The sequence below is a fragment of the Cupressus sempervirens genome, chromosome 3 (genome assembly GCF_028749045.1).
Source record: "Cupressus sempervirens isolate cs-2001-9-10 chromosome 3, ASM2874904v1, whole genome shotgun sequence".
Classification (NCBI taxonomy): domain Eukaryota; kingdom Viridiplantae; phylum Streptophyta; class Pinopsida; order Cupressales; family Cupressaceae; genus Cupressus; species Cupressus sempervirens.
Genome location: NC_143120.1, coordinates 650,403,408 through 650,427,744, shown reverse-complemented (window position 1 = coordinate 650,427,744; position 24,337 = coordinate 650,403,408). Strand labels below are relative to the sequence as shown.

General features: G+C 34.4%; 1 protein-coding gene across 1 annotated transcript in view; it reads right to left on the bottom strand.

Annotated features, from left to right (window-relative positions):
* The window catches only part of LOC149568375 (uncharacterized), a 68,161-nt gene that overhangs the window by 2,107 nt on the left and 41,717 nt on the right, over positions 1 to 24,337 (bottom strand). The window contains exons 4-5 of the mRNA XM_089821319.1: positions 9,672 to 9,792; positions 9,334 to 9,468 (exon numbers count right to left, since the gene is read on the bottom strand). Coding sequence (XP_089677445.1) covers positions 9,334 to 9,468; positions 9,672 to 9,792 — 256 coding nt within the window. The remainder of the gene's footprint in view (positions 1 to 9,333; positions 9,469 to 9,671; positions 9,793 to 24,337) is intronic.

Genomic DNA, 24,337 nt, shown 5'->3' with positions numbered 1-24,337 from the left:
GGCACACTTCCGCTAAGAAATGACAATTTCACTTGTTCCTTGTACAGCTTTGGTGAAACTTTTTGATGAAATTGATGTCAACAGTTCATCATCTATGTTTTATATTTCATTACCTGCGAGGTGAATTCTAATTCCCTCCATTTTTTGTGAGATCACTCTTATTAAATTGTTTCTCTAATTTTGAAGTATAAATTTTGTTTTACAAATAAACTATCTTACTCTTGTTCCGGACCATATACAAAGACGTTGGTTCTTCAATGCAACAACACCATCGCCTGCATCATCACAGGCACAGTTGGTATAAGATATAATATGAGGGTTGTGCTGCATTCCCATTTGACCACATATATTTGATGATGAAACTATTAAATACAAGGAATTGTAGTTGTCCATCAATATTTTTCACCTATACCTGCAAGCTGAGTTTTGATGTCCTCAAAATCTGTAGATGGTCACCCACTAATTTACCTTCCAATAACTTTTAAAAGAAATTCTGATTCTCAAATAGATTGTCCTACTCTAATTTGAGTGAGCAATAGAGAAAGAAATATCACTACTGTCAGATCTGAGACATATCGTATTAGGGTTTCACAGCATCCCCTGTGGTTCTCTTTTATTTTCTTTAACGTCCCAGAACCCTTCCACCTTAGAAAATTTTAGTCGCCAACTACAAATAGCACTGGTATATCTTTTTAACATCTGCTCCTGAGTACAATATGAACTATTCTCATTCTTGAAAATATAAAGATTTAATAAAATTTCTCATGAAGGATCCTTTTTCCTTTAAATACTGCTTTAGAATGACAGCATCCAAAGAAAGCAGTCAGTCTTAATTTCTCACTACACATAAAACCTCCATCAAATAAATATTGCTATATTCGATTCGTCTCACCAAAAATCTAAGTTGCCGGTTCGGATTCCAGTATGGATGCGGGTTCAGGATTTGAGTTCGAAATTTGTCTAAATATTTTTGGGCTTAGGTTCAGATTCGTTTTGGGTTCATCCATACAAAAGTAAAAAAAAATATTAAATATGTATATGTATGTATATATATATGCAACAAAAAAGTAATCCATACTTGAATCTGCTAATAGTAAAGGAACATAGCAAAATACACCACCAAATCTATGTTTCAATTCAATAGGGCATTAATTGCATCATTTAGCAATACATACAACTTGATACACTTGCTTGGTTACATGCATGGAACATATTTCCATATCATGGGGACAGTTTGAGAATGAAAGATAGTGCAGTTATCTGAATTTTTTTTTTGTATTGGTTAGAGCATTTCTAACGAGGCAATATAAAAAGGTGAGATACAAATTTGAAGTCCTGGATTCAAAGATATCATATCTTTTAAAGACATTATTCTATAATCATCAATTTAGATGTCACCTATTGTCAATTTGAATTTCCTTTATGAGCAAGTTTTCATTTTCATACACAAAATGCATAAATGACATATAAACATCTTTTTTGGTCTTTTTAGTGGTCACAATAGAGTTGAGAGAACCAAAAAATAAATTAAAAAGTCTTTAAAAAAATGTTCTGAGACCAAATTCAGCCTAGGTCTAGACAGCAAATTCTTCAGAATCTGCTGCAAATTCTGCCCGGGTTCCTCTGACAGAATTTACAAAAAATTCATAGCTTTGCAAGAGAATTTGACGAGGACCAGACTTTGTACAGAATTGAACCAGAATTTGAGGGTTGCTGCAGAGAATCTGGTAACTTGGCCAATATTCATAAATTTCACAAATGTTTGCTATCGTTAGAGAAAAGTAGATAAAAAGTTGATGATGCGTCTCCCCAGGCATTTTCATTCATTCTCATACGAAAAAAATGCACCAACTTCTTTGTTAAAACTTCACTCAACATTCATTAAAGACATCACAGAAAACCTTTCAGTGAATTTTTTTAATATCTTTGAACTTTACTCTGGCAGGTTTTCAAGATGGGTGCCTAAAGTTTTTTTCAGAGCCAATTATAAAAATGATAGTGACCTGAATAAATCAGCTCAAAACTTTGGCAGCCACCCCTACACAAAAAACATCTTGTCCAAACCCACACACTAGACAGACACACCAGTCCCAATACATAAGCAAACCGAGGGAGTAGATAGAACTGTCCAAGTTTATAGAAAACAAAATTGTCAAACTTGAAACACAAGTAGAAGAGTGTGCAGAAGAATCAGCAGTGGAACAAAATTGTCAAACTTAAAAGACAAGTAGAAGAGAGTGCAGAAGAATCAGCATTGGAAGGCATTGGATTCGAGGACATGATGGCCAAGGATCGGGATGCACCCGAGGAACCATTTCCTTCTAGTTAGATGGCATAGCCTATAATGTCCCCTTTTTAGGATTGCCCTAAATCTTGCCCTAGAAAACACAAGTTGAATAAAAATAAGAAATATAACTTGTTAAGATACACCTTCCCATATAACAATTTCCTTTCCAATAGAAATTTCGATTGAGCACCTACAATAATATTCAACAACATTTGAAATATAATGCCTAAGACTGACTATTTCTATTAAGGTTAGGGGTTCAATCAACAATTATAAGCATGAACAACAATAATCATCTTATCATATTTAATTAAATCATGCAATAACAATCCATGGTTCCATTTCCCATTATTCATTATATTTATGTTTTGGAGAAGAAATCAACAAAAGGTGCCCTGTTATTGTTCAGACTAAGCCCAAGAGCATGCAGCACCTAACCAACACAACTCGCCTCTTGGCCAACACGCATTTTGTTATCAAATCGTGCTCAAGGAGGAATTTTCCCAGTTTATGTGATAAATGGAAATTCTCTCCTTAATAATAATATTGGAAGGTGTATTCTTCTCTTTAAGGTAGTGTAAACTGTAAAGTTATTTGAAATTACTCCAGTTCATGTTGTGGCTAAGACTCCGGTGTATTTGATGGCTGGAAGAGAAGGAGACAAACAAGAGAATTAAAAATTGGTTTAGGTATGATGATACTATGTTAATCTATTAAGTTTTAGTTGCTATGAATTACTGTTTAATTCAAGATTTTGATTAATATATGGTGGATATCTCAAATCATTATATGTTCTACAAAATTGGTGTGTATGTGTTTGTTTTTAAGAATATTTTAAGAAATTGTATATTTTCAAATGTTCAAGAAAAGTGTCAAATTTTTTCCCAAGTTTTTGCCGATTCCAAGATCTTCAAAAATTTTAGACTGGCCGAGATATTTGCCGAAACCAAATTTTTAAACTATGTCTCATACTACATTTAGTTTCTCATAGAACTGAATTCTCAATTCGATGCCTTCAGCACTGTATCAAGACAATTTTTCTAATTAGCTTCCAAACTCAAAAAAACACATTTTCTAACTTCTATTAGAGAAGAGCTAAAAGAAAAGGATCATAGATTACAAAGATTTAAGTAGGAATATAACGATTTAAGTTTTATGCACTCAAGAAAGTAGGAATGTAATATAACAATGGGTAAACCTTTTATATATATATATATATATATATATATATATATATATATATATATATATATATATATATATATATATAAAAGAATTGAGATATCTTCCTGAGAAAAAAAACATCTAACCTAAAAGATGTCAATAGACCATAGTTCCAAGAATCACGGCGATTCATGCGATTCACGCGATTTGGCGATTCGATTCAAGCCAAACGATTTTTTGTGAATCGGTGAATCGAATTAGCGATAAAGGGTTTATGAAATAAGTTACTCACTAAATTTCAAGGGTTTTTTAAATTTTCCGATTCATGGCCAATTCGATTCCGATTCATGGCCGATTCACGATTTGATTCGGCCTTGCCGATTCCGATTCTTGTTACTTTGCAATAGACACAACTAGCAATTTGAGAGATGTAACTTGGAATCTTTTAAGTCAATGTACTTGAGATATTTAAGCTTTCAGATATTTTCATTTATTTTTTTCACATTAGACATGGACACATGAATAAGAAAGCAGGGCATTAAGCTATATGATTTATTCAAGTTATTTTATTTTATTTAAAAACTATTTTATATACATGAGTACATAAGTTTTAACTTTTGCTTAGAGAACTTAGTTTAATTTAATCAGTCATAAATAAGTAAGTAAAACAAAGTGCTATTTTTAGGAATTATTTTATTATTGTTTTATTTACTGAAGAGAGTTAATATACTTTCTTAAAATTATAAGTGTTATATTTTACTTAAGGAACATTGACATAGATGGGTAAGTACAACATTGAGCTAAGAGTATTTGTTTTTTATTTATAACATTATTTTATGTATTACATATATGGACACAATTTTTTAACTTGTACTTGAGAACTATTTTATTTTTCAGTAGCTTTGATAAAATAGATATAGGTATAAATTTATAACTAGCTTTTATTTTTCAGTAGCATAGAGAACTTAGTTTAATTTAATCAGTCATAAATAGGTAAGTAAAACAAAGTGCTATTTTTAGAAATTATTTTATTATTATTTTATTTACTGAAGAAAGTTATTTTACTTTCTTAAAATAATAAGTGTTATATTTTACTTAAATTACATAGACATAAATGGGTGAGTACAAATTGAGCTAATTTGTTTGGCTAAGAACTCTTCTATTTAGTATTTACTTAAGAGTACTTGTCTCTTATTTATAGCATTATTTTATGTACTACATATATGGACACAATTTTCTTACTTGTACTTGAGAACTATAACTATTTTATTTTTCAGTAGCTTAGAGAACTTATTTTAATTTAATCAGTCATTAATAGATAAGTAAAACAAAGTGCTATTTTTAGGAATTATTTTGTTAAGTACTTGAAAACTATTTTATTTTTATTTTTCAGTAGCTTAGAGAACTTAGTTTAATTTAATCAGTCATAAATAGATAGGTAAAACAAAGTGCTATTTTAAGAAATTATTTTGGTAAACTTTTATTTGATGAAGAGAGTTATTTTACTTTCTTAAAACAATAAGTGTTATATTTTGCTTAAGCTACATAGACATAAATGGATAAGTACAACATTGAGCTAATTTATTTAGCTAAGAACTCTTTTATTTACTTAAGATGGACACAATTTTTTAACTTGTCCTTGAGAACTATTTTATTTTTTGGTAGCTTTGATCAAATAGATATAGGTATAAATTTATAACTAGAAAGCAAATATTATCTACGTTACCTAGGGATACGTCCCTGGCCTCAAACCCCCCATCCCCATACTAGAAACATTTCGAGGAGTTGGGAACGGCTAGGGGACATTCCCATCCTGTCCCCCTTTTTTGAAAATTCCCAAAAAACGTCCCAAAAACTTGGGGACTTCGGGAAAAAAAATTGGGGACATCCATACTTCCCGCAGACGATTGGGGACACCTTAGAGGTCCCCAAGACGGATGGGTGTCTCCAATTTTATAGAGAACATCAACACTTACAAATATTTTTCTTTTTTTATTTTGAAGTGGGCCCCTCCTTCCAAGTTCAACCTAACATGCTTATTACTATTTGGTAGTTAATTCATGCTATTTGGGGCCCTCTAATTAGTATTCAGCAACATTACATTAAGAATCATGGAATTAATATTGCTATTACAGTCACACTATGCTCAAAATTATATAGCAGACTGTCTACAAGGTGTTGGGAAAGTTTCAAAAGTGCATTATAGACCTAGAACATGCATCCTTATGTCATTTCCTGGCAATAGATCAGTGCTTGGTTGGTCTTGGGTTGATCTAGGTCCTTTGTGGAAGAATATTGGAAGTTGCATCAAGATACCGTCTTATTGTAACAAACCTATATCATGATAAGAACCATGGTTACGGGGCTCGGACTTGCCTCTTATTCGGAAAGTCAAAATCCGACTCGAACTCGGCAAGGACTCGGAAAATCGAAAAACTCATGAAATTCAAAGATTTTTAAGGATTTAAAGATTTTTTCATGCATATTTAGTCAATTAACATCAATACACAATAATTGAGATAAATAGAAGCTACTTAACACTCATACACACTTTTGCATAAATCACATAAGTATAAAAGCAAATTTATAAAGGAAAAAAACCGAATAACATAATATAAAGTTAAACATAGTGTTATTGTCAAATGTCGACAATATATGAAATTCATGGAATCAAAAATTGAAAACATATATCAAAATATCTGCTAGAGTGTAGAAGACTACGGTTCATAGTAGCCTATGCCCTCCTACGAATACACCTAAGATAAGTCATGGAAGACTTAGATATTGAGAAATATGTTTGTTACAGCTTATGTGAGCATTGTAGACAACAAGGCTCTCAAGTATGTCTATCAATTTGCTTGGTGAAACACAACCTTTAACGGTAAAAGTCTTTTAATAACAATTATCAAAGATGTAGCCAGCAACACATATACATGTAAGTCTGAAATTTTATAACTTTATGTACAACACTAGAGAGTTCTAACATTCATGAACACGTAAATCTTTAAAAAAAAAAAAAAAAAACTCATATATATCATTATAGAATTATAACACAAATATATGTAAATCTGAAAATATCTGTACAACATTATTGAACTCTACAATGCTAAAAGCGACTTCTTATAATGAAACTCAAATAGTAACCAATATTGGCAGTGAGCCCCACAACATTATTTTCAGAATTAATATACACTAAAAAAACAACACCTTCCAGAAATCTCTATCTTTTTAAAATTAAAAAAAAATTAAATAAACAAAAAATAAAAAATAAAAAATTCAAAAGAGTCTTGAGCTCGGGACTCGACGAGTCCACGTCAGAGGCCATTTGCCTCAGAAAGGTCGCCTCTGCCTCGGACTCGTAGAGTCCCGGAACACTGATAAGAACTATATAGAGGACCTTTTTGTATTAATATTAGTCCACTTCCAATAAATAAGTGTAGTTTCAAAATTAAATGATAATAGTATGTTTCAATTTGGAAGGTGGGTCATTGTTCTTGTTGTTATTGAAAATGAAATCTTAATTATGTTCTTGGGTATATTTCAAATTTTTATGTTATTATTTTAATGTGACACACACATTGACAATAATTCCAAATCTTGAATGCATTATAAGCACATTGAGCATTGAGTTTGATTATTAAAATGGTGTATGTTAAGGTTCTATGATGTTTAAATGGCATGGTTTATCTATGTCTTTATATGAATGTAACGTATATATGCAAATTTCCCTATATATTTTATGTCTTTCCTATATTTATATAGTCATCCCATTTGTCGTCGCCCCTCGTCCCCAAAATTCGACAAAATAAATTGTCGTCGTAGAAACCTGTCCTGTCGTGCCCTACCATCCTTGTCCCAGAAACTTGTGGGAACATATTAAAACATATGCATAACTGGGGATCACCTTGTGGTGTGGTGGTGAATTGCTTGCATTGTTAAAGGTGCAACCCAAGTTCAAATCCCTGCCTGGCCCAAGTTGCGGTTAATTCCAAATTTGGCCCACCTTGGTTGACATTTGGTGGTTGTTTTGGTGGTTGTGGATGAGTTCGGAGATGGTGATCATGTGAGGTGAGAAGGAGGTTCTATGAAGGATCTTAAGGGCTAGCTGCGGCAGGCCCTCACTAGGTTAGTGTGCTCACAGACCCAATGACTACCCCATGTAGGTTGCATGCTGCTTGTGGATCCAAATTCCCCTTGGCAGAGGCTGCTCGTGAAGTCCATGTTGGACCCACGCAGGTCTTTCGTGCTTGATGTTTCTGAATCGAATGCACTCAGATCTTTCAATCTATAGTGCAGGGTCTTTATTAGGCTTTTGTGCTCACAGGTCTGGATTGTTGGGCTTGGGGATGAGATCCCCCATTTTTTGGCCTCGCTAATTCGTTGCTCCACTCAAACATATTTACTGATAAGAAAAGCAATATGCATAACCATATGATGATTTGGAAACTGTCACTATTTTTTTTTTGCACTCTTTGTATTTTATTCTTCTTGCTTCATTGTTTGTGATATTTTATTTTCTATTTACAATGTCAGTTTTATTAATTTAGAGATATTGTTTCCTATTGATGTCATTACACTGCACACTTGCTCCCACTGTAGTTTATGCCTGTCAACTTAACAAACAGTTTCCCTAAATAAAAACTTAAAAGAATAAAGTACAAAAAGGCCTATGAAGGAAGAACACTTCAAGGAGGCATCAAGCTGACAAAGAAAAATTCAGGAAATCATGTTATCTCAAGGATATATTCTTCGACTATGATAATGACTCCTTTCTTATTCCTTCTACTAAGACAAAACCAGAAAATCATAATATGTCAGGGAGAAATGCTTCAATTATGATAATGACTCCTTACTTTTCGGAACTGTGATAATTAGTTCCTGATGCCAGCTGGCATCTTTTACTCCTATAAACTATCTTCCATGTTCATCTTGGACCTCCTTCATTCCATTGTTAGCCCTCATATTGTAAATCTTATGGTGATTCTCTTTCCTGGTGCAGATTGTTGTTCAATATAAGTTACCAACTATGAAAGTAATTTGTTCATAGTGAACAGCATTGATCTAATAATATATCACTTGTCATGCCATCCTCAGCATATCATCCTCTTTCCATTAAAGTATTTCAATCCAGAGACCATGAAGTTTCCAAGCCTTAAATTATCACAAGCCATCAATCCATTTTATTCCCTTAAATGTCCAAAATAGATTACAACTCTCAACACAACACAGCTGGGATCTTTTCAACTCTAAAACGTTGTTTCAAGCACAACAGTGTCGACTCCTGTTTTTTATATCTTGTTACAATGTCACTGCAACAATACATGTACATTGTAGAGTTGTCCTTATATAGTATAAGGGGGTAACAAAAAATGCACTAAGCAGATCAAAGAGTGCTCTTGCTCTTTGGAAACCAGTGAAACGCGGAACAATTTAGGATTTGTATAAATTACATTAGTTTGAATATAAAAAGCATCAGAAACAATTTGTAGACCAAAGAGCACTCTTGCTCTATGAAAATGAGTGGAACACCAAATAATTTAGGATTCGTATAAATATTATTAGAGTGAATATAAAAGCATCATAAACATTTATTGTCAGTAGATATTTAATTGATCTTTAAAGTACTGTATGATCCATTATCATGGTTAGTATAGTTCCAGTAAAGTTTTTCTCAATATATGAATGATATAGGAAAAACTGTAAACATATAGCATGCAATTCATTGTAAAATTATACATTAATATTTCCACAGAAACTCCCTTCTAAAACTGTTGTTTCATTGAATTAGAATTTGTTGGGCTGGCACAATAACTAATATCAAGAAGCAAGCAAATATACTACAAAGAAACATAGGTATAGCATAGGAAAGCTTCATAGTTTACTTGCAAATTTCAGATTTAGGTCTAGCTTTTCCTTCCAGTGCAAAATGATTTCCAAAGTGGACCTCGCTAAAAATTCCTTTGAAATGTTTTGCAATCCATTCTAGACTAGGCTCTCTGATAACATGCTGCCGTGACCTGAACCAGAAAGATTGCATTACCAGAACATCAAAACATATCAGTCTACAATAAATCCCAAAATAAAAATATCTCTAAACAAAAATATATTGGTTCCCGATTACACATTCAAAAATGCCCTATGATTAAACAGGTTGACAGAAGCAACCATCAAAGAGACTAAACATTAAAGCAGCTGGAATTTGAAGAAGTCTTAAACTCACGTCACTACCACCAGTTCGCAATATGACGACAGTCGACTTAGAGACTGATATGCACCAGTAATTGGTAAGATGCCATTATTAAAATGCTTTGATTCAAAGAAAGCATGCACCCGATGATTTGCTGCCACAAAGCAAGGATCAGACAATTTAGTTCCAACAGAAATTACAACTTCAATTGCTATAGAAGGATAAGCATCTATTGAAATAGCAAAAAAGTTAGCTCAATACAAGCATTAGCAAGTTAATACCTCATGCTAACAAGACTTTATTAGGTAAGCACATCAAATCAAAATTTCAATAAAATTTAACTATATCATCTTGCAGATTTTACATTTTGCAAATCAAAATGTGCCTACTTCAGTCTTGAAAATTGAGTAAGAAGTGCACAGTACAAACTCTTCCATGGATAAGCCTGCAACTTACAGTACAATGCATAGTTTGCACACTTGGACACAGAGAGTACTTGGCAGGCCCAAAACTTTCAACTCAGCAAAAACTCGGCAACCTTAGCAATTAATAAAACTTAATCTCTTTAAAAACATATTTTCCATAAAATACACTTATAAAATGTTATTAAATTAAAAATTGACATCTCAAAAGAGACATTGCATGGTTTCATAGCAAAAACATGTGAAAAATGCATTTTGACAAACGTTTTACAGTTACCTGCATCGACATTTTTCCCACATTTTTTTGGCCCAGCGAAAAAATTAGAGATTATTTAGCAACTCAAAGAGCACCCACAGAGTTTGCAAACCATGCTAGAAAGCATCCCAGAATGACCCAATTTTAAAGGTTTCTGTCCTTTCAAATAAAGGCTTTCAAATAGTCTTTAAAAGAAAAATATAAAACTTTGTAGCAAAAAGAGCATGGTGGTGTAGGAAAACAATCCTGACATATTCACGGGGCGCTATGATCAAAACGGCACCATAAAAGCCTAAACCCTTAGGTCCTAAGCCTTCCACTGAATGCATCATTAAAACAGATTGTCAATTATGTGCCAGTATATAAGGCAAAACAATGTAACAGTCGCCACACAACAAACAAATAGCCAAAAGCAGTAATGATGAGAATAAATCCTCCTGTATGGGAGACCAGTATCCACAGCCATACTACCAGAAATATCAAGGAAACAACTGTTTTGGCACCTGGAAACACTTCGGCTAATGGAAATTATATAAAATGCTTCTGAGACTATCACAAGCATTTGGATGAAAACAGTGGTAATTGCATGTTTCCTTAAAATGCTTAAGACTTCTTTAAATGCATAGAATCCACAAAGCTCATATATAAATCGATACCAAAACTAGTGACTAGACTTTAGAGAAATGATGCAGTACACCAAGAGGACTAGAGAACCAATAGCACATTCTTTAAAGATAAATATCAAAAAATGGTGAATTATTCTTGCTTTAAATTACATGAAGTTGTGTTTGAGTAAAAACAAGGGCATTAAAGGGTAAATGGGATGTCTACAAAACAATGCAAGATGGAATTATCATCGGCATTTAATGACCGCTTGAATAAAAATGGGAGACCAGGACTTGTTCATGATAAGAAATATCCACAGCCATACTACCAGAAATTTCAAGGAAACACCTGTTTTGGCACGTGGAAACACTTCAGATAATGCAAATTATGAGTAATGCTTTCGAGACTATCACAAGCATTTTAATGAAGATAGTGGAAATTGTATGTTTTCTTAAAATGCTTAGACTTCTTTAAATACATAGAATCCATAAAGCTCATATATAAATCGATACCAAAACTAGTGACTGGACTTGTAGAGAAATGATGCAGTACCCAAGAGGACTAGAGAACCAATAGCACATTCTCTAAAGATAAATAACAAAAAATGGTGGATTATTCTTGCTTTACATTATGTGAAGATGCATTTGAGTGAAAAAAAAGGCATTAAAGAGCAAAAGGGATGTCTACAAAGTACAAAGAAATACAAGATGGAATTAGCATGGGCATTTAATGGCCACTTGAATAAAAATGAGCAATAAACAATCCTTAATTGTATTGTATACAAGGATTATGCCAAACATTTTTGAGATGAACAGTTAGTTACATTTTCTATTGGCACTTCAAACATCAAATATTTGACGTTTAAAGTCAACAACTATCTTGGATTCAAGGGATGTAAATAAGATATGCTGATCAAACTACCTGGTAGCCTTATCTTAAACTTAAAATACATGAAAAAAATTCCCCCGAGTCTTCTTTTTATAATATCAACTCCTATGTTCCAATGTTCTTAATACTTATACATTTTGCCTCCAGTTTCCTAACAATCAAGATATTTTACTTCAGAGAAAATTCTGGGTTCGGCAACCGCATTCATTTCCTAGATAGAACTGAGTTGGGCATAGGGAAAGTGCTGCACCACTCACTAGGCACTTGCAAAACAACCCAACAGATGGAAGAGAATCTTGGGCATGTTCCTCATCTCCTTTGAGCTTGAGAATCAGGTTCCACACATCCCATTATGATTTTTGTGTATTGCCTACTTGAAACTTGAAAGTTTAAAAAATAAGGCAAAGGCCTTCCGAAATTCATGACCTAGGACCTGCATTTAGCAATTGAACAAACCAAGGCTGTGAATGCCACAATCAATAGGCATATCCAGCAAAAAACCCAGCACAAGGTTGCCTAAGGGCAACCTTAGGGGACTTAAAGTGTACGCTAGGCACTTCTATGATCAGCTGATAGGCTATAATCCAACACAAAGACAAATATTTGGGACTGATTTTCAACTCTTTAGTAACTATTTTCCAAAATAAATATAAAATATAAAAATTGATTGACTGTCAGAAAGACCCCTCATATTGGCCAGAATTCAAGTGAGTAACAGGCAACTAACTTTAAAAAAGAATCATATTTTCAGGGCAGCCTCATTTTAGGACATGATTGATACTGCAGTCCTCTCAGCTATTATATGAAAATATCTTGTAATGGAGAAGGAATATCATCTTATTTTATGTGAAGATATATCCAATACTTCTGAGTGTGAGAAGATATCAAGAGCTAATCTTTGAAGATAATCTTGCTAGGCCATCCTCTCCCCATCTGTGCAAAGGTATTTCAGAGAAACTAATTCCTAGATATGTTATCATCAAAAAAGATAAAGAAGATATCAAGAGCTATTATTCTTATTAACTTATTCCGTTTCTTGTCCAAACAAGATAAGTGATAAATCTTGAGACACTATCTCCAAGAAGCAATCAAGAGCTAATCTTGTTAAATTATTTTCTGTAAGGAACGGAAGTGCTTTTGTCTGCAAGGATACTATCAGTAGAGTGAATAAACATGAGGAGAGTTTATTGTCTGTGTAGAGGCCCTATGCTTTTGAGTGCAATGAAGACAGCTGAGAGAAATCATCTAACTTAGCAGCATGTAGGCTAGGGTTCGCAAAACAATTACACAAATGATGGATGAGTAGCAAGAGGGCTTTCAGATCAAGTATGCACATGGATAAGTGGAGAGCACTCTTCAACAAGCTAACTTGGTATGAGTCCAACATTCTGATAGGAACTGCTAACCACTTAGCACCTCTATATCATAACAATCAATAAGATTGTGGACCAAGTGACCAAATGAGTAGCATTTTCTGTGGTGGAGAGCACTAGTACCCCAAATACTAATTATTCTAGCATTTTTATTCTGAGTCCAAAAGCCCATGACCCTTAGGATTCAACATTCAAGAAAGCAATTTCTTCTCCATTTGGTCAACAAGAATACTCAACATATTGATTCCAATTCCATTGAGAACCTAACTTGTATTTTATTGATTGCTCAAGCAGTAGACCCTATTGTCTAATTGATCCTCAAACATTAAATGAATGGCCTCTCCTTCACATCAAAATACCATAAGTACTAGAATTTCCTCCTAGAGGCCAAGCTGTTATCAATGTAGTTGTAGTCAATCAAATTCTCTCCCATGCAATTATGCCCTTACCATCTAGCTGTAGTCAAGAAGTTGTAGTTGGTAATATGCTCATCTTGTCATCCATCAAACATTTTCTCAACCAGTGATAGTCTATGTTCTCTCTATAGCAGGTTTTTTGTCAATCTAGCTGTACTAAGTGGCCTCCCTAGAGGCATATCACTGATCTTAACAATTGCTAGGAGGTTAAGCACCCAATCATAGAATTTGAAGTTAACTGAGAACATTTCAATGCATCAATGACCATTGAACGTGTTGTCAACATTAAGTGCACAGCACAACCACTAGTAAGATTCCCCAGGTGACTATCAAGATGGCCTTTGAACTTTCCATCTCCAATCTTTCTGTTAATTTAATATCAATTTTGGAAAACACAAAATCAAGGACGAATTGTCTCTACCTCTAATTTTTTTATTGCTGCAGGGATCAGATAGTCCATCCTAGAAGAACTCTTTTGAACAATTTTAATTCCCTTTGTTGGACTAACCGCCAACATTCCCCTTCGAGATTTGTGACATGGCTTAACTGCCTCGTGTATTCTATAAATCAGGTGGTAGCATCAGGCATTGACAGGGTGACCTTTTGGTGCAACGACAAGCCTAACACAATACTTTCCATCATGTCAACCACCTAATGAATGCAATGACTTGATATCATTTAATCTCTAAGCTGAAATGCCAAAAGAAAAATGCATTGATAAATCAATTTGAAATGCAAAGCTCGATTCATAGGGTTCAGTGTTTTCTTTATCAGGACATCCCAAACTAGAATTGGATGAATCTTTGGTTTCCACTGCAAGGTGCACGAGGATTGCTACTAATGAACTAATTCTCCAAAAGGGGAAAGAAGAATTGAGAAAGGGCATACTTGTTTCTTGCAATGCCCAGAGTTTCTCAACTGCCTCTTTCTTTGCTACTAGACAAAGTCAAATAAATTTGGATATGGTTCTAAGCAAAGGGATGCCTTTGTAAGGGAAAATTATTTCTTTATATATTCACTTATTCAATCATTTACTCATTTAATCCATTCACATTATAATCAACAAGGAACTCGCCAATGTGTAGAAAGAATAGTCATCATCAAAGGGAACAACTATTGTAAGAAATAGCAACTCAAAACAAGTCTCCATTTCATACAAGCAGGGTTCAAGAGATTCACAAGCTTTCCATATACTTGGGCCACAAATAATTAGATAATCAACAAGTTGTCCAATGTGTATCCCTAGACCCTATCAAATCATTTCTTGCCATATGAAGTACCAATTGTATGCAATGAATCAAGGTCACATTTTCAAACATCATCGTCATCGTGGTCGCAAATCCATTCACACTAAAATAAAATCCTTGGTGCAAACATATGATATTCTAACCCATGCATAGAAAGCTTCATACATGATTTTATGAGACCCAAACAGAAGAATCATAATTTTGGCTAGTTTTTCATAGGCTACAAACAATTGAGCTCAACGGAAGAAATATCATACAAGAGTATTTGACAATAAATTGAAATAATCTTAAACGTGGACACTAATAATCTCATTGTCCCTTAGAAAATTTGTATACTTTAGGTTGGCCTAGCAAAGACGGACAAATTTCTAACATGCAAGCCCATTTTTTCCAATTATCTTATACCAAAAAATATATGAATCATGGGCAACCAACTACTGATAAATTAAGATTACCTAAAATCTAGAACAATTTTGGTAAAGACTTAATGCTCATATTGAGCACCCAACAAATGACTTTATAAAGCTTGGAGACTATTGATATAACTTTAAAAGGTGTTCTCAAAATCAATACTCATAACACCAAAAGATGCAAAATCTAAGTTGTGATCTACAAGAGCAATTGTGCCTTCGAATTCGTAACCTTCCAAATTTGATACAAAAGAACTAACTTATGTCCAATGGGTACTTAAGAGTTCAGACAAATTGTTTCCATTTAGCAATTGTTTGGTCTGTCATCCTATCCCATGGAACAAGAAATAATGTGCACATTTGAATAATTGATGGGGGTGTGAATGAGCATTTTATAACCATAATGAGAGCAACCATAAAGATGCATACACAAAATTTCTCATGCAAAACCCTTTCAGGTAATAACCACGGCATAATAGCTTTCATTCACAAAAATGGGCACCAACCTAGATTATAAGATTGAGCACCAACCCTCTTAAAAGCGCTAACTTTGAGCTAATAAAGCATCATCTTCGGTAAACAAAGGCACCAACCTCAGTTAGAGCACCAGCTCAAAACTCAATAAAACCAATCTGAATAAATCTTTTACAGACACATGTTGCTTGAAACAATAAATCTCTTGACCTCTAAATAATATACTTACCACAAATAATATATCTTTCTCATCTCTTCTTCAGAAATCGCATGTTGACTTAATAACTGTTTGACTCCTTATGTGCTCAACATCCATTACTCCATTTCAATAAAATGGCATATATGCTCATTTTCTAGACAATAGAATCCACTCTACAAGCTTTATTAGCTTCTAAGCATGTCAATGACTCCAAAAATAGCTCAATGCACACAACTCAGAGCTTTCATAAATGATGATACACTAACACCTATTAAACAACACCTGCGCACTCAATATCCTTCTTTTTATTAGAACTGAACCAAAATATAATCTTAGCCAAGAAGCAAAGCTCCCTCCATCTTCATACACACCCTTCCATTCAGATAAAAAACTCCCCTTGGTAACTCCTTAGATGTTTTGAAATTGCACCATTTCCATTATTTGAATCACTTACACACAATCCTCTAAAGCAAAAGAGTTGCTTTGTGTTTTTTTAGAATCCAACACCGTCACCAACAGCTCAATAATAATAGAGAGAGAATATTGTTGCTCTATCAAAATGAATATTGTCTGCACACAATATGCAAAGCTCCTTTTGCAATTTTTTGTTTTAGTCAAAACTAAAATAGACAAAAAGACTTATTTACTGTTTGTTTCTCCAAAAATGCACAAACTGCTTTTTCCAGCCACACTCGTTATACACGACATCCAGGGTACGCACACCTAAATACCTCATGTAAATTCTTTGTTTTGATGCTTATGCATTATAAAACGTGAACTTAAGAATAGGCAAACAATTAACTTATAGCCAACACCATAAAAGAGTTGCGCACTACCAAAATAGGAAGAACAAATAAATAGATTGTCTCAAATAGAATCCATTATTAATCCCTTTTTGAAACACTCATCATGGTGAAGTAAACATGATGGAAGCTGATTTATTTTCGTAGCCATGTGTCAAAGATTATCACTCCAAATTAAATATCCACATAAATGAGTGATGATCATGCCACAAATAGACACGGCAAAAGGATTACTTTTATTACATGGAAGATCGATATATTTGAAAATTCCACCTCAATGTGGCACAAGATTTAACTTACACAAATAAGTAGCTGACAAGCAAGCGGGTGAAGTAGATGCACAACTAGAATAAGCAACCAACCAGCTCAAGCATCTTAACCAACCAAGCAAGTAGCTCAACCAATTTTCTATTACTTTGAATAATCTTCAAAGATTTACAAGACCTTGATCATCAACCTTTGACCTCAATGACAACATACTCAAAAATCTCCCCCTTCGTCATTGATGGCAACTCCACCTAAAACTAACCTGAAACAAAGAAGCTCTAAAGTAATGCTACTTTAAAATAAATTGAAGCATGTCGCCTTACACTGAAACAAAGTTGGCACCCTTGACTTATTTCTCCTCCTTTAACATCAATGACTAAACCAACCTACATACTTGAAACCATCTTGCATAACTGAAACCAAGTTACACAACTCAAACCATTCCACATAACTAAAGTGCAGCCAAAAGAATTTGACAAAGAGAACTTTCTCCAAGTCCAAACAGAAAATCAATAATGGAGTAAAATCACTCCAAACTTTTCCCTTTTGATATCATCGAGAATGTATGGATTGTTAAAAGCCATTCTTTCATCAACAATATGTTTACCATCTTTTCTAATCTCATAACAATCTAAATTAAAAATCAAATAATGTCCTTGATCACACAATTGACTTGCACTTAAAAGATTGTGTTTCAGATCTTCTACATATAAGGCGTTTTCAACTTGCCTTGCTATTATTTGAAAGAAATGTAATTGGACTTCTAAATTTTGTAGATGGATTACCAAAAGAAATTACCTCTCCTAAATTGGTGCTTTCAAGAGTGATAAACTTGCTCATCTCTAGCCATATGCCTAGAATACACATTTTTGTCTATTACCATGTCTTTTCCATTTTGTGCAAGAGAGGCTGTTTGTATAATCAGAGATTCCACTAACACTTATTTCTCTTCCTTACTTCAAAGATTAGTGACCTCCTTTACTTTTTCTTCTTTTTAAAACATTGTTCTATTGAGAGAAATATGTCATACCACTTCTATAAGTTCTTACAATGTGACCAAGATTATTACATGTATAGCATTAGCATACAACATTATAACTTCATGGAGAAGCAAAACAGTTTCTACTCCTCAATCTAAAATCATTTGTTGCAAATGTTTTATAGTTGATTGACTTGTGTCAATAATAATTGCAAGAGAAATGGTAACTATGAAAGAAAGAATCATGAAACATGTTTGCACGAGTTTGTCTTCAGACAGGAGGCTTCTTGAAGCATTATTGCTGATCTTTGATGTAGAATCATTTATGCTATTAAGGTTTGACTTTTGTTGTTCTTCTTTTGTAGACATAGAACTTTGACCTTCTTCAAGACCAACTCCAACTGTCTTTAGATGATTTCTGTGAGCTAATAATCTTATCCAATGACATGAAACTTTTATAATCTATATTCGCATGATTCAATCATGTCGGAGATTTGTCTATCTTTCTACGTGATACAACTGTAGCTTCCAGTCTTCCACAATCTTCTTTAAGCTTGAGGTGATTTTTGATTTCCTGGCTTCAGTGTCTTTGCTTTTCCAAGTGCTAGAGATATCATGGTTTTCACTTCATTCCCTTCTTGTAGAAGCAAACTTCATATTAGGGTTTTTTTCCTAAGACTTGATTTTAATAGGAGCCCTTATTAGCTCTTCTTCCAAATCCATTTCTCCTCCATCAGTATAATCTTCAAATTCTTGATCTCCATCATGTACATCATCCAGGGCCATGAGCAGTATTTCTTCACATGAAGACTCTTCATCTGAACTTTCACTTTATACATATTTCTTTTCTTTTTGTTTCTTAAAAACTTTGAAAGGTTGTCTCCTTTTTGCATGAAGAATCAAAAGTTGTCCTCGTCTTATAGGTTGTTTGATTGTTATCAAGCACATCAGCAGTCTAAGCTCCTTCATCTCTTTCGCAACTAAAACTTTCGCAATAAACACACCTTAAGAGACCTTAAAAAAATTGAACTATGTTGTACTCCTGAATCTTTTCTCTAAACTCCTAATTGAGTTAAAAGCTTCATCTACTCACAAAAAATAAGCAACAAAAATTTCTTCTTCTTCCATTCTATGACTTTCAATATGTCTTCTATGAGTCTAAAGTTTTGCCTTCTTAGCTTTGTCATCTCCTTCATATGTTTTCTAGAATTCATCTCAAATCTCATAAGTTGTTTCAAAATGCATAACCTTGACAAATTTGTTTCTAATGGCCCACGTAAGATTGCATTCGTAGCTTTTGCATTACTTTCAAATGCCTTCCTCTCAGCAGAATTTGTTGTCGTAATAGTGTAAGCAATCTCTGCACTTAACTAGACATCTAAATCAAGAGACCTTATATAAGTAGCCATTTGAATTCTCCAAGTTGCATAGTCAGAGCCATCAAATGAAATGTGATTTAATCGTAGCCAGACCTTCATGAGAACCCGTGAATGTAATCTAAATCAACCTCAAAGCATATAAGCTCTATTTCCAAATGCACCCTACTTTGATACCAAAATATTTTAGAAGTTTTAAAATATTTAACTACAAGAAATCCCATAAAACATAATGAAAGCAACCATAAAGATGCATATACCAGATTTCTCATGGAAACTCTATTGGGTAAAATACCATAGCATACAATAGCTTTCATTGACAAAAATGGGCACCAACCCAGATTACAACAATAAGCACCAACTTGTAAAGAACACCAACCCTCTTCAAAGCACCTACTCCACACATTGAAGCACCAACTATAGTTTGAGAGCACCAACTTCGAATAGTTGAGGCACCAACTCAAAACTCAATACCGCCAACCTGAATAAATTTGCTACACACGCAAGCTACTTGATACAATAAATCACTTGACCTCTATTACTTGCCACAAATAATATATCTTTCTAGTCTCTTCTTCAAAATCACACATTAAATTAATGATTATTCGACTCCTTACATGCTCAACATTCATTCCTCCATTTCAGTAACATGTGGTATATGCTCATTTTTCACACAGTAGCATCCACATTGCAAGATATATTAGTTTCTACACATGTCGATAACTCCAAAGATAGCTCGATGCACATAAACCAAAGATTTTACATATGATGATACACTATTGCCTTTTCAACAACACCTACACGCTCAATATCCTTTTTATTAAAAATTGAACCAAGATATAATCTTAGCCAATATGCACAGCTCCCTCCATATTCATATCCACCTATAGTTACACCACCCTAGGGGATGGAAAAACGAGGGGGCAAGTTTCCAAGACAGGGAGGAAGTGTATATACTATACATGTGGTACTTAAAATGCTAGTTATGATAAGATGTATAACAAATAAGACATAAAGATGTAAAACAATAACTGTAAAATAGTAAATTAGAATTACTAAATCCCTGAACATTGCATTGAACACTGAAAAATAAATTTTAAATAGTCAAATCAGCAAATGAAAGAGCTCTATTATATAATGGATATTACAAGTATGAGTATCTAATCATAAAGATGATTTTATTGAGTAACATGATATCAAAACAAGCACAATCTATAAAATCAAATGCGAAACCCCAAAACATGGTGAAGGAGGCCTCTAAGCATCCCTCGAAGGTCGTCAAACTCATCATCCCCAAAATTATCACTCTCCAAGGTCAAGAGTCCGAAAGGAACACCAACTAGCCCTGAATCTAAAGCATCATCATCCTCATCAATCTATGATGGTTCCTTTGGCTTTGCATCCCATTGTGATGCTAGGCTCTCCTTGTACACACGTCCTACAGTCAATAATATGCAAGACACTTTGGACAAGCACTAGCTTCTCTACTCTCTAAGAGGCAAGTTTGTTCCTCTTCAAAGAAGTGGATGAAGCTTTATGTAGACCAATTCCTCTCCAAAGTTGAAGAACTAGAAACCCGAGACAACAAACGAATGACTAGTTCAGTAGTCATAGATTTTGGTCCATCACAAGTCCACCACAAAATCATATTCACATGTGCCATAGTTTTTATGTCCCCCTTTATCACAGCCATATAATCCCTAAGAGTAGCAAATTTGGTCCATTCAATGTGAACCATCCCAGTAATCTCAGAGTCATACATCTGCCCAATGCACCAGATGAACCCTTCCTTTACCTGAAAAATTACAAAATTTAAAATTCACATTATTGACAAATAGAAGATGTTAATGATGAAAAGATGTACGAGGCATAAAGATGATTACAATGAGTAGCATGATGTGAATCACCTCATCATCCTTAATTAGTGTAACCCTACCAGACCTAGGCATGTAACACTTTAGGTTCAATACATAAGCAGCCATGGGTAAGTGAATGTTTAGGCTATCCCATCTACATTGAATAATAGGCTGAATGAGCTCATTGTAGAATGCTAAAAATGAGGTCCCTATCTCGCACATCTTTGATTTGGCCAAGCATAGAATCAATGCACTCGTACACCTATCCAAGACTAGGTGCATCCACATCCACATATCTGATGACCTAGAAAAACTAGACTGAAGATAGAAACTTATTTTGCATCACTCCAAAATACATCACTCTTCACTATCTCCTTTACCCTGCTCCTTTGCTTTGTCCTAGACCCATCCCATTGATTCCACTCATTCATCGTAATCATGAGTTCCAGTGGCTCTTAAAGGTCAAGCATTCTATCCAAATGAATCAAATGGGATGTATTTTTGGTCTCAACTAATTTTAAGAACTCCTTTGCAAAGCTCCTAAAAAGTGCATGTGAAGTGTGGTGGTTGTAGATATACATTTGTACATCTCTAGCATATCTCATCACTCCCTTAATCCAATCAACCTCCCTCATATCCTTGAGTGCATTGTTCATAGCATATCCACAACCTGGAGTCTGTCAAATATGTCTATATGCAACCTCAATAAGCCTCCTTTCAAATTTGCACACAGGTGTTGCATTTCTCACTACTTTGATCACATTTTGTGGCCTATTCTCCTCAATAGTTATTTAAAGGATGTTAAACTAAAAATCAGCATGCTTTCATGCCTTGAACAATCAAATACACTAAGAAGAATGGGCCCTCTGAGCGTTTAACTATGATATTGATGAGTGGGCAGCTCCTAATGTCCGTCCACTCATCTATGATAATGCTACATCCAAGCTCCTTCCAACATGCCCTCATGGTCTCTATCGCTGTGTTGATCGTGGCATACTCTTTATCCATGATTGTGGTCCTCAATTTGTACTCACCTAGTGGCACAAATGATAGTTCTCCCCCCTTTTCCACCATCTATGTCATCTCATCATAAGAAGATCACACTAAATGAAGTGGGGTGTCATTGAAAAAAAAGAATCTGCCAATGGATTCCTCTATCTGCTCTTTCATGTGTGCATTTAACAAATCTGCTATGGGGTTACTTTCAGTTTGCACCTTGTGTTTCCCCTTGCTTGATTGAGTTTCAGCCATAGCACTATAAGTGGATGAAGGTGTTAACGCTACCCCTGAAAATGTTATTTCTCTCTACTACAATCTAGGAGTAGAAATGGGTGTCTTCCCTTGTATTTATTGTTCATGCACCTGTTGAATACTCTAAATTTGTTGCCTACCAGACATGGTAGTAAGCATTGCAATTCTGAAGCCATCGAGAACACCCAAAGCTTGTTGAACTCAATTCTATAATGCAGATTCTTAGGCTTCTTCAAAAATCACATGCTTCCACACCTTTTCCTAGCCAAAGAGGAAGTGTACATTCACTCTAGTGATGCCACCAAACCATTATGTACCACAAGTGTTGCATTTTCATTTCCTTGTGCCACCACCTTATGGCATTGGGGTTGTTGCCCTTTGTTGCAAACTGTCTAAGAGGAGATTTAGGATCATAAGTACCCCTAGCCCACTTTGTCAAAAGCGTGGAGGGGCAATCAGTAGATGGTGGACCAGATCGTGCACTATGGAACTGGTTTTCCCTTGCGGATTTGGCACATGCTCACCCCCCTCATTGGTATCATCATCATGCTCAGATTCGTAATTTGATTGGCTGTCAGTGCACTGTTTCATGACTATGGGAACTTATTTTGACTCTGCATTTCACCAAATGAAAAAAAAATCAATAAGCACACGGTTTCAGCCTAGCCCTACTTTAAATTTTTAAAATTTAAAGTTAAACAACAAAAGTTTAGAAAATGAAACAAGGAGAATCTACTTCAATCTAGAAATGCAATAACTATAACAAAATGAAACAAGAAATGTCAAACTAAAAAAAATGAACATTCATTTGAGAATCAGAAAATAAAATAAAAACTCAGTTGGAAACCCTACTTTTTGCTTGAAAACTCTCTTCAACAAGGTGAAGAATCTTCCTTCTTTTCATCTTCTTGCTCCTTGTCACTCCTCTTTGACTTGTAATCACTCTTTTCTCTCTTCCAAACACCCTTTTCTCAGCTCTTCACTATTCTTCTCGTTGCTGTTGCAAACAATTAGAAAGGAAAAAATGAATAGAAATGAAGCTTGAGAGTCTTTTGAAGGAATATAACACAAGAGATGGACCACACATACCCCAAGGAAACAATAGAACCCATAAACAAATCAAAAATGTTTTTTTTTCTTAAATGCACTTTATCTATTTGTTCTGATGGGTAATGCATGGGCATCACCTGAGGGGTCAAGGAACGTTGTGTCTCCTTGTCCCCTCCAGGGACAACGGTGATTTGGGTGGTGCTACTAGGGACACCAAAACTTTGTCCCCACATCCTTGGTGCATCTTCGCTCTAGCAATGCTAGGGATTTTGGGGAGGACATGTCCCCGAGGTACATTGGATCCACCCTTCCATTCAAAAACAAACTCCCCTTGATACCTTCTTGGACATTTTACACTTTGAAATAAATCTCACCATTTCCTTTATTTGAATCACTTAAACACTACCCTCTACAACCAAAAAAGCTGCCTTGTATTTTTCGAATTCCAAAGCCGTCACCAACAGCTTAATAATAATAGAGAGAGAATATTACTCCTCTACCAAAATGAATATTGTCTGCAGTGTGCACACCATTACAATAATAGATAAGTCATCTATTATTAGTTAATGGTTATCTATTGTAAATATCTAGTTAGCTTTAGTTAGCTTTCACTTTTTTAGCTTTATCTGTTAAAATAGAATATTTCTATTCTTTTTTATAGTTTCCTAAGGAAACATCGCTTTATTCTTTTGTATAAATTGACCGCTTGGTCTCTGTTAATAACCAGCAAGTATTTTACCAATTACTTCCGTAATATGGTATCAGAGCTAATACTTGAAGTTTTTTCAAAAATTCTATAATTTCTTTTTTGAAATTATTTGCTTCA